General features: G+C 41.3%; 1 protein-coding gene across 6 annotated transcripts in view; it reads right to left on the bottom strand.

Moving 5' to 3' along the window:
• Positions 1 to 8,974, bottom strand: part of ppfia3 (PTPRF interacting protein alpha 3) — a 32,579-nt gene extending 23,605 nt beyond the window's left edge. For all 6 annotated transcript variants that reach the window (XM_039824746.1, XM_039824748.1, XM_039824749.1 and 3 more), the window contains exons 1-2: positions 8,801 to 8,974; positions 6,998 to 7,733 (exon numbers count right to left, since the gene is read on the bottom strand). In XM_039824746.1, coding sequence (XP_039680680.1) covers positions 6,998 to 7,357 — 360 coding nt within the window. In that variant the 5' untranslated portion in view covers positions 7,358 to 7,733; positions 8,801 to 8,974. The remainder of the gene's footprint in view (positions 1 to 6,997; positions 7,734 to 8,800) is intronic.
• Between the last annotated feature and the right edge of the window lie 3,639 nt (positions 8,975 to 12,613).

Below are 12,613 nucleotides of genomic sequence, written 5' to 3'. Positions count from 1 at the left end.
CCCGCAGCACCGCGGTGGAGAAAGGTCTGGCAAAGCGAGACTATTTTAGAATGCAGCGCTGTTCTTTCTCACTTTCCCCAAACCTGCTGTGGCTAGGGAGTAGGGCTTAAAGTGATGGTTCGGAGTAATTTCACCCTAGGCTGCTTTGCACCTTGACCCGAGCCAAACAACCCCCATAAGCTTTTTTCCCTTGTTATAACGTTGGTCGAGTTAGCGTTATCAGCTGGTTAGCTTAGTGCAGGCGCTAATGGATCCACGTTTGTATCTCATAAATTACCCCACTAATAATGCCTGGAATGAAACCAAACGTCTACAGTAGTACAAATAGTTCCTGTACTTATAAAACGAGGCATTAGAAAGTTTGTAACTACACCAGCAGTATATTTAAATAACACTTGCCTGATGGATACTTCTCTCGGCTGCTATCGCGCAAGATCCTACACAGAGCACATCTATTGCTTTTAAACCGCAGCCGGGATATATACAACTGTGTGGCGTCTTGTCCTATCGCCTCACACTGCAGTAGCTGCTTCTGCTGTTTACTCGCTTCTTGGATCTTCTTCTCCAGTAGTCTTATTGTTATTTAAATATACTTCTGGTGTAGTTACAAAGTTTCTAATGCCTCGTTTTATAAGTACAGGAACTATTTGTACTACTGTAGACGTTTGGTTTCATTCTGGGCATTATTAGTGGGGTACTTTACGAGATACAAACGTGGATCCATTAGCTCCTGCACTAAGCTAACCAGCTGATAATGCTAACTCAACGTTATAACAAGGGAAAAAAGCTCATGGGAGGTTGCTTGGCTCGAGGTCAAGGTGCAAAGCAGCCCAGGGTGAAATTACTCCGAACCATCACTTTAACGATATGGGGGAAAAAAATCTAATTACAGATTTTTCTGCCAAATATTAGGATTCCATGTACGATTTAAAAAAAAGAAATTTTTAGCTGAAATTCAGTATTCACTGTGTAACAGATAAAACCAGCAATAAGTGTTTTTCTTTTAATAACCATAGAACATTGAACAGTAACACACAGAGCATTCATACAAAAGCTAAAGTTATAATAATAAAACACAATTCCAATAAAAAAATATCAGTACTTTCCTGTAAACTGAAATGTCTGATCTGCCTCAGTTTAATAGCAGCATTTACATATGGCACCTTCTAATATCATGTTAAATAAAGAAATAAAAAATAAAATATGACATTTCTGTAAACAATCTGTGATATGTAACATTATTCCAGCATCAGGAATAAAAAATGCTCAACCAAATGTTACACCAAACATTCAACTAAATATTGCACATTTGATTAATCGCAATCTTCAGGATCTAAACAAATCGCTTTCTCTTAAATCTCGATTTGAAAAGGATTAATGATTCAGCCCTACTAGGGAGTGAAGTTTTCCAGGTCCTATGCCTTATGGCTGTGTTGCATTGAATCTGCGCTGTCAGTAAAACACTTTTATTTCCTCTGTTGCTTCCTTAATGGATTTCTGCCTCGTATGAGTGATAAATGTTGAGTCAGAGGGTCTGAAACCAACAAATGAAAATCAGTCAACACATTGTTTTCCCCAAACTCTATGGTACCATCTCAGCATGAGGTTACCTCTTCTGACTCTGGCCAGTTATCCCAAAGAAACATACACTATTAAACATAAGAACAAAGGAAAAAACTAAAAACGGTTAACGTGTACTGCCAATATTTTCCGTTAACCCACATGGCACAAATCTTGATTTCATTAGCAAACTCACACATTCAACCTCACAGAATTTAACATGCACAGACGGGCAGCTATGGCTGAAAGAGGAAACTGCTCCACACAGCACATACAGTATAATCTTTGCCATATCTACCACAGCGCTCACAGTTAATGGCCACCGGGAGTCTTAAACCAGGCCTCGATGTAAAATATAACAACCAGCTTTATTGCACGTGTTGCACCTGAAATTGGTTTAATTGCTCAATAACCAGGACTGGCTGTGCATATGCCTGTCATTAAAACAAACGCCTGGAGGTTAAACAAGCATGAGAGAAGCTGGAATGAGGCCAGCGCAGTATAATGTCTAATATTTCCAATTGACAGCAGTGTCCAGTTGAACTGTTGTGATTTTGTGTAATTTAATCCAATTATGTATAATGGGAGGTTAGCTACATGAAATGTATGATGAAATATCTGTTCCCTTTAGTCAAACGGTATCTATGGCAACAAATCAACAAAGAGAGGATGAGCGACATCATGAAGCACTTTCAGCAGAAATTTCAGCAGAGATGTCTTAGTTTCTGTCATCACAACCCTCCACTAGAGCTGTGACAATTCCAAATGTTGCTGTACAATTAATTTTCTCAGAAATAATTGCAACTTACAATAGACTTGTCTCTCAGTAAAATTTAAAAAATATTTATTTATGTATTACCTTTTTAAACAAATTAAATTTATGAATAGCCTTTTGGTTATATCACTTGGTTATGTGACCCAGATAATATAATAACTCAAGTACAAGTACACAGCCTATGAAGTAAACTACGCCTCTTTATTATCAAAAACCTTGCTGTATCCCCCCCCCGTTGTCATTTTTGTTGCAATGAACCTGTATAGGAAGGGTCAAGTGCCAACAACTAACATTGCTTTAGCTCAGCAGTCCGACTAATAATTAGTTAAATAATCACAATTTGGCATTTCTAAACAATATCAACAATTACCATCAACAGGCTTAGCCGTTAGGACCTTAGCTAATGTTAGCAAGTTAAACAAAGAAACCGCGATTATGTAAAAATATTGAAAATTAGACGATTATGTAATAATTGTTACAGGCCTACCCTCCACTGAACACATTATGCACACATACTGTAGCATGAGCACTCATCTGTGCACTGATTGTCCACTCTGCTCATGTGTGATGGCGACGTGATGATGCACACACGACACTGTCCTCGACCACGTGTTTGTGCGCCGAATCATGTGTGTTTAAAAAAAAAAAAATACAATAATGCAAACGAGACATTAAAGGGCACCGATGCATGCTGCTGTTATCTTTGCTCTGCGTTAACACTGATCGGTTCACCCACACGGCAGCAAACAAGTGCCTTACCTCACACTCTCTCCCTGCCAAAATGTGTTTCAAAAGTATAGCACACACAGTACAGTCTGTAACAAGGTTTTAGGCTCATGTGCTCACTGGGAGGATGAGGGGAAAAGAAGACGTGAAAGGAAGAAGCTTATTTAAAAAGATGGAAGTAGGGAGGACCAAGGAAGAAATGCTGTGTGCAGATGGCATGTTCTGGGCCCAAAGGATATCATATTTCTGTGATTATTTCATGTAAAAGATGGAGTGCAAGAGATGGACCGCAGGTACCAGACACTTTCTAGATTCCTCTGTCTCTTTCGGGCGCCGTCATTTTGGTCGATGCAAATCATTCTGCTCTGGCATTCACCTCTTTTCTACTCTCTCCCATCTTTGCCACGCCACCCTTCATCCATTTCAACCTCCCCCTGTCATGATACACCACATCTAAAACAGACTCTAGAAGCCACCTCATTAGCATGCAGCAATATGCAAATGGACTTGATTTGTTAGTCTCTGTGTGTTTCATATCACCAGGTTTTTTTCTTTGTGTGTGTGTGTGTGTGTGTGTGTCATGCTGTCACTCTCTCCATCCTCTCTCCTATTTTTCTCTCTTGGCAACATCTAACACACAGGCGAACTCTGTGAACTCATCTACTGTAGAATGTTTCATAGCCCTCCATGTGTTCCTTTGGCTGTGTGTGTCTGTGTGTGTGTGTGTGTGTGTGTGTGTGTTTCTGTAGATGTGTGCACCATATTGATCTCCTCTCAGTGAGGTAATATGGCCCTTTAATGTCCAGTCACTGTTAGAATGTGCAGCGCCGCTACATCCGTTATTTCATTTTGATCTTTCAGGCGCTGCGACATAGAGAAATAGTGCACTAACAATGAGGGAGGCATCAGCGCCGCCCAAGGCATCCTACAATGACTCCTGCCTGAAAATAGAGATGGAGCTCTTGTATGTTGAGTGGAATTACAAAATGATTAGCTCTCGGGCACTGGGATGTGGGAGAATATAATAAATGGCTCCTGCACTACAGGGGCAAATGCAACATTGTGCAATCATCATCAGGTTTTAGGCAGCCCCGGTTTGATTTTGAAGATTTTTTAGCTTGTTTCTCAAGTTGTGACTGCATTTCCTAAATGATATATCTCCTTGCTCAATTTGTACAACTGAAACAGAAGAACCTGTCCAACAGCAGAAAGATCGACACAGCCAAGCCATAAAAAAAGAAGAGGCTTTATGTCTTTCAGAAAATCAGATGAGCTCTGAATACAAACAGTAATACAAAGGGGCACAAATGGGGTACAAAATACCAATAACTACACTCAGTAGTCATGGTTACTGACTGACCCTCCAGCATAATTATGTAAAGAATTGTACTACAGTTTTGAGGTATTGTTATTTAAGTATTTCTATTTGGGGACTTTGGTTGTAGTTACTTTGCAGAATAGAATCTTCTAGAGCTCATTAACTAACCACTGTTATTTCTCTTGACGACTTTACGCTACAGCCTTATTTTAGTGTCATATTTGTAGCATCATCTAAAGAGCTTTAATGCAAGAAAAGAAAGAATGATGTTAGTGTCGGACATTTGACGGTTGCTGTTACTTCAAACTCCGCAGCAGAGCACTGAAGGAGTCAGACTCAGCGCCACCTGGACCGGCTACAACATTAAAACCCTGCTGACAGTTTAACACATCAACAACAACACTGTGAAAGGAACCATTTTCACTACCAGTACTTTTGATACAGAACAAGATTATACTTTGAATTAATTTTGAATGCAGGATTTCTATTGTGATGGAGTATTTATTTTATTTTGTTTACCATTTTGATTTTGGTGTTTTTGTATACACTGAGGGCCAGATCTATGTACATTTGCGAATGTAGCGTTATCAGCGCCATGGCCAACCAGCAGAAGGCGCACGCTGTGATACTTCAGTTAACGTCGTATTCACCAAACATTCAGTTCATCCAGAGTTCATCGGGCAATCAGCGCCTTTCTCCACCCATTATACCGTAAAATGCGCTGTAGCAAAGCGGTAATGGTGCTGTAGACTGCGATATTCCCACTGCTGATGCTATTAAAATGATCCTGATGCCAATATTTGTAATGTAGCGAGGAGTTTAACAACTGCTGGAATGGGATGTTAACGCTGAGTCGGAGATTCAATGTCATCTTTGATTTCTTCCAGTAGCCTAACTGTAATGTGGCATGGCTGCTTAATCTGTAACGCTTAATGATTTCGTGTTCACTCCACTGAAAAAGTGTGATCCTTGTGGCAAAAATCTTTTCAGCTTGGCCTTTCTTCGTCTTGCTCGGATTACTGCTGCCATTTCCTCAGGAGGCATATACGAGGAAACCGGCTGGCGGCTGGCACCTGCTTTTAAGAGGTGGACAATTTCCCCCGCAGAATAGAGGCGCGCTCTTACTGGCAGTCTTTGTAAATACCACGGAATATATAATTAGGCGCACTTTAAGCGTATCCTCCCACCTTTTTGGGTGGAACTCCCACTTTCCCCATGACCCTCCCACGAACGCATACTGAAAGCGCAAATTCTCTCTTCTCGCTCATGTGGCAGGCAATCTGTGATTTTACCCAAGTGCGCCCTGTTTGTAAATAATCCACATCGGTTAAGTCAGTCTTTGCGAACAATTAACGCCTGGAAACAGGCGCAAAAGGCTTAATAAATCTAGCCCTAAGTTCCTTATTTTAGTACTCCAACTCTGCTGCTCACAACGATGAATCTTCAAGTTCAAGTTCTTTTTGTATTTGTGTTTTCTTTTACGGCATTTAGATGTTCATTTAAAATAACTTGCACAAAACAAAAAAAAACAGCATCATTTGGAACTACAGGAACTACCATACATATACTGTAAATTTTTTTTAGATGATTTGTGTGCACTTGTCGGCTGATTTTCTAATATCGAACTAGGCTGTCAACAAACATGTCTCACTCACTACCACTATGCAGTAACACTGATGTTCTGTCTAAGTGCTGAAAAATGTACCTTTGTTGCTGCTGTGCAAATGAAGTGCTATAAAGTATATATATATATATATATATATATATATATTACTTGATTTTAAAGGTGCAGTTCACCCTAACTACACACCCACATGTCAGTGAACACTCCACTGAAGTCAGCATACATATACCCACAAAACATACAGCAAATTCTTACCAATACTTCCATCTGAACTGTCACCCAAACCATTAAGCTAAAGCTAACAGCTAATAGTCTATTTCTGGCTCTAACTTTCTTAAAACAGCTTCTTAACAAAACAATGCATGTTTTGTAAATATACAAACAAAAAAAACGTGTCCAGGTATCCAATATTCACCGAATCATCTCCTCTGTTTTCCTCAATGATAATGCTTCAGTCATGCGTGCAGCGCGACGGATCCCAGCATGCTACTGTAGGATGTGCATGGTGCGTCTGTCAGCACTGTGAGTAACAAACGGAGATAACGAGGGAAATATTGCACTCACTCAATCCACCATGCACTGCATTTGGACACCAAATCTAAAAGACATTTTACTCTGACTGAGTCTTAATTTTGGGGGTGAAGTGTTTCTTTAAGTCAAACATGCAGAGTAAAAACTGAATACACGTATACTGAACGTCTACGTCTACAGCCTTACATGCAATACCATTTCAAGCCAGTTGCACAGATACCTTTTTGATGAAACCTTCCTTCATTCGCACCTTCAATCGGACCTTGACAAGGCAACACTAAAATATGACCTGTTCCAAATTTAGGTATATAGTACAATAATAATAAGGCTGGATTATAAGCAGTAAAGCTGAGAGATGTGTCGTACAGTACAGTACTGAAACAGCATTGTGTGATATCCAAACTGGTGAGATTGTTGGAGGTGTGTGAGCAGCTCCACCTCCTGACCCCCTGTGTCATCGTACCTGTGGCAGGGCGATGGACAGCTGCCTCTGGAGTGACTCCTTCTCGTGGCCCAGATCTCTGAGGCGTAGGTGTGCTGTCCCCAGACTGTCCTGGGTCTCCCTCAGGCTCTCCAGCAACCTCTCCCTCTCCGTCAGCATGTTCACCATCAGCGACTCCAGGTTGCCAGTGCTGCCGCCCTCATCGCTGCCGCCACCACTGCCGGCACTACCGCGGGAATCCCTGCTGCCGTAGCCGCCGACGCTTCCAATCCCTCCGCCCGTCCCTCCTCCTCCTCCTCCGACCCCCGCCGGGGAAGACGAGCCGCCTCCGCCGCCGCTGCGCCCGTCTTCCGAGATGGTGGGCATCACCTCGCACATCATCTTGAGGCCTGGGTGTGAGAGGCGTTATCTGAGAGGCTGTCTAGGACACTTGAGCGCAGCGTCTGAGGAACCACTGACTCGTCATGAAACGGCCAACAGCTGCTTCGTTGATCAGGGGGAATTTCCTCGCAAGCCAATTGGGTGGCAGGCAAGAGGCGAGTGCAGGGCCGTGAGACCAACAGGGCAGCTCTGTGAATGTGTACGTGAGAGAAAAGTGTGTTTTTTTTGGGGGGGATACAGTGTAGGGCGACAGGTGCTGAGGGTCTGGTGGAAGGGTGGGGTGGGGGTGCAGGGGTAAGAGGGAGAAGTGCAGGTTTGGTGGATGACCTCTGACCCCCCCCACCCGGCCCAGGCTTCACTGAGATGAGAGATGAACCTGCAAAGAGAAGAAGAAAAAAAGGGAGAGGATATTTTTTAGGCAAATGTGAGTTAAATCTGATAGAACAAAAATAATGGAGGGACACAAGCTGATGATATAAATATCATAAAGCTTTTTATTTCCGACCAGGTTGTCTCATAACATCACACATATGATCCATCCTCTCTCTCTCTCACACACACACACACACACACACACCTTTCTCAGGCGTTTCTCCAGACCTCAAAGAAAATAAAGAATAACCATTGCTATTACAGCAGCGTTCTCTCTCTTCCACTGACTGACATCGCGATAATCAACGTATCGGCTAATTCATCCATCAGTGCATGTCTCGGCTCTATATGTACCCGAGCGTCCATAGTCATAATGGTGAAAGTGAATGCGGATGATGCACGGAAATGAGTCGTGAATGGTACTGTTCCCTCAGCAGCCGTCACGGAAACCGAGAACAATTACCAGGCCTGTAGGTAGCAGAAAGATGCGGCGCTGTTTCATACATTCATGTGGAAAAAAAAAAAAAAAGGGTGTCATCATGAATTGTAATTACGTGCGGAAATAGGTTCCTTTCTACGGCTCCGGAACCCCATCTGTAGAAATACTCTGGGTGATTCAGGAGGCTTATTATCCTCAGGTTGTCAGGACGGGAAATTAATAGCCGTCTTAACATAATAAATGACCTAAATAGGGGAAACACATGCATTTAGTGCATGTAGGGCTGTGCAGGATACAGCCTCACGCCGCTATCACATCTAGCAGGAGGTGCCAATCATGCTGTAAATGATGTAGGCCTAATTAACACATTCAATCAGACGTTATCATTCAATTGGATTATTTTTAGTGATGTGAGAAACCTAAACGTCGGAAAACGGAGCGCCGCTTTTGGCTTTAATCCGACTGCAAGGCGTCTATTTCCTATCAACACCCCACTGCCCCCCCCCCCTCCCCCCGCACCACCCCACTCCCCCCACCCATAAAAACAGCTGGACGGTCGAACGCACAGCTAGATCTGTGTACCGAACATCACGGTTGATATCAGCCGCCACCAAAGGGTTTGTGTGTCTTACCCTCTCCATGGTCGACAGAGAAAGGAAGTAAAGGCGCATCGTTGCCCGGCTCACTCCGCCAGAGCACCTGAGAGACGGAGGCTGCAGCTTCTCCCCGTTCCAGCCCGGTTACCAGCCTGCCCCATCCCCTCCCTCTCTCAGCTGAGGGAGCGACGGTTCGGCTCAGCCGCGGCGCCAGGCAAGTTACACGCAGAAAACACAGCCCACATCCGGTCAGGACTTTTCAGAATAAAACATGCAAGTCTATAAAACGCTTGAGAACCGTAAAGATACAGTATATGGATTTAATAATAATAGTAATAATAATAAATAAATAAAAACATGTAACAAAGTAGGCTATTTCACAAGTCAATAATAGCAGATAAATGAAGCAAAAGTAATTCAAAAAATATTTATTGCACTAGCTTGTTGCCTTAAGGGTATGCCAACCTGCCTTTGACTGCACATTTTGTATGAGCATGACGCAACAAATAAAACACTTTAATCTTGTTAAAATCTTTAATAAATATGTTTGGTTTTATTTAAATCAGAACTGATAATTCATTTTATTTTTAGCTTTAAAGCATCACAAGCCAAAATTCTTTTTTTTTAAAGTTGGGAAACACTGATCTACAGGACAGCTAACAGGGATCTAGGACAGGTGACCTGTATTGAATCCTTGTGGACATGTAGCTTTTGTTGAAAATGAGCAATATAGTAGCCTATCAATCTTTAAAAATAAATAAATGAATAAAAAAAAAATTAAAAAAACATGAGTACTGACCATAGACTGTAAATATTAGGGTCATATTTACATTCTATGGTAATGACTGATAAATCACTTCTTTATATAACCTAAAACATAAAGACAAACAAGTTGAAACTTAATTCTGAAGAGAAATAACCGTGCTTCCGCTTCCCTTTTTGTGTGTTTCTCTGTACCTTAACGACCTCCCATCGTTCCTCTTCCCTCATCTCTCCTCCTCGGTAAAGATGCTGGGTCTTAAAGAAACACATCACCACATAAACTCCTCACAGCCTCTCAAGCTTATTTTTACAGTCTATGCTCACAACTTACTTCTAACTGCACTTACTTCTAACTGCACTTTGTTGCAGTTTAATACCTTTAAACACAAAACCAATGGACATCATTAGAATGGGAATTATTTCCTCAATTATTCTCACAGTGAGTGGTATGGAACTTGCCAAAAAATAATTAAACAATTGCACCCTCTAGCGGCTCGATAAAGGAACTGCAATGCACTGCCACCATAGGGTTTTTTTTCCCCATCATGGATTCGCAGTTTTTTGTGAAACTGAACGGTTTGATGAACTTTTAAAAGGTCAACCAGCAATAAACAACTTTAAAATAACCAGAACTGTTGTTGCAAGTTCATACGGTGAGTCATTTGGAGGATGTATTAGGGATTACATTATTCTATTCAAACAAATTGAATAAAATGTTTTGTTTTTTTCCCTTTATTATTAAATCACCCGTTACTTATGTCAGTAAAACTTTGTCACCATCACCAGTCCTGAAAGGCTTGGTCTGTCAGCCAATCAGATCGCAGAAGAGGCGGGCGTCGGTAGTGGCGGGGGGGAGGTGAGGTGGAGGTGACGTAATGTCCTCTTCAGAGAGGGTGATGTACAGTAGGTAGATTCAAAGTGCATCCAAATTTAACTTCAAATATTTTAGAGACGAACAGAAGGAAGAAAGTCTGGGATGACAAACAGCAGACAAAGCTGGCTGGACAAGTTTGAACACTTACACACTCTTCTTGGCTGCAGGTTATGGTTTTACTGAGAAACATTGGGACTATTTTTTAAGAAAACTCGACATCTGCATCTGTCTTGGAATCTGATCATTTACAGATCAGAGGTTATTCTTTTTTCAGCAAAGCAGCTTAAAAATCCAGAACATCAAAACAGTACAAGTACATTAAAGTACTTGTCAATATCCTGTCTGACACTGAACCAGTTCATACAATTAGTTTGAATGTTACTTATAATACTTCAGAATCAGTCACAATCAAATTGTAAATATGCTCTTGAAAATCACCTGAAAGTGCTGCTAATTTATCATGGTGCTGATTCTATGGCTACTTTTCTTTTTAAATGTTACATGTGCTCTGTTTATTTATTGTACTATATTTAGTTTTATGTCATATTGACATTTGACCACATCTGAGAACAATAGCTGTAAAAGTAAAATGACAGACAGGGTCAGCGACTAAGCAGAATCACAGACTCGATTAACTGCCTCACAAATATTTCACACAATCAGCAAATACCTGAAGACAAGTCAGCCTCAAATAACAACTTCATCTAAGATTGTGAAAACACAAAGAGACCAGTTAAGGAACGGACCAACACAGACACAGTGTGATTTGGCAAAAGCAGCTGAAAGACGTCTACTGAAACAGCCAAAAGAAGGAGGAGGACGCACCATTTACAGAGCGACAGTGTTTGATCCTCTTTCAGGGATTGCACAAGTCACAGAGGCCACAGTCAATGAGTTGTATCCTTTACCTTTTAATACTTCTTGTTCTAGTATTAAAATACCTATAATGGAATAATACCCCATTAAAAGTACAACTTTTTTGAAGTGTTGTTGCAGTAAAATCTTAAATATCAAAGTAAAATGTCTCTTAGTGAAGAGTTTTCCTTTTCACTGTTAACTTTTTGTGTTATAGTGCAAGGACTTGTTACTGTGGGTGGTGATGGCGCAGTGGATATGACACTTGCCTTTGGTGTGGGTTCAATTCCCACTGTGATACATCAACCAATGTGTCCCTGAGCAAGACACTTAACCCCTAGTTGCTCCAGAGGCGTGCGGCCTCTGACATATATAGCAATTAGAAGTTGCTTTGATAAAAGCGTCAGCTAATTGACATGTAAATGTTACTGCCAACTTATTGTTGAACACGTAAATGCATAGGCGTAATTTACGGGGGGTCAAAACTGGCCAGTGCAAAAAAAATATATATTAACTGTTGTAAAACATGATAAGTGGTTGGCTTTCTTGATTCAATGTAATTGGCAAGCAAAGAAAAACTCTTGTCTGTCCAAATTTTTGCAGAAAAATTCACCAGAATGCAGGAAATAAGGTGTTTGATGCCCCAAATTTGCCCCCTGCTGAAACAAATTGCCTCGCTAGATAGGTGCCGATCTCAACACCCCCCCCCCTCCCAATGTTGAACCCAAAGTTACACCCTTGGGTAAATGTATATACAGTAGCTGGCTACTTTAAATGCTAACAGTGCATCAAATTGTGTATTTATTTGCCTTTGGTGTGGCAGAGGTGGGTTCAATTCCCACTGTGATACATCAACCAATGTGTCCCTGAGCAAGACACTTAACCCCTAGTTGCTCCAGAGGCGTGCGGCCTCTGACATATATAGCAATTAGAAGTTGCTTTGATAAAAGCGTCAGCTAATTGACATGTAAATGTTACTGCCAACTTATTGTTGAACACGTAAATGCATAGGCGTAATTTACGGGGGGTCAAAACTGGCCAGTGCAAAAAATATATATATTAACTGTTGTAAAACATGATAAGTGGTTGGCTTTCTGGATTCAATGTAATTGGCAAGCAAAGAAAAACTCTTGTCTGTCCAAATTTTTGCAGAAACATTCACCAGAATGCAGGAAATAAGGTGTTTGATGCCCCAAATTTGCCCCCTGCTGAAACAAATTGCCTCGCTAGATAGGTGCTGATCTCAACACCCCCCCCCTCCCAATGTTGAACCCAAAGTTACACCCTTGGGTAAATGTATATACAGTAGCTGGCTACTTTAAATGCTAACAGTGCATCAAATTGTGTATTTATTTGCA

This window comes from Perca fluviatilis, chromosome 15 (genome assembly GCF_010015445.1).
Source record: "Perca fluviatilis chromosome 15, GENO_Pfluv_1.0, whole genome shotgun sequence".
NCBI classification, from domain to species: domain Eukaryota; kingdom Metazoa; phylum Chordata; class Actinopteri; order Perciformes; family Percidae; genus Perca; species Perca fluviatilis.
Note: the sequence above shows the minus strand (reverse complement) of the source record. Positions and strands in the feature narration are given on the sequence as shown.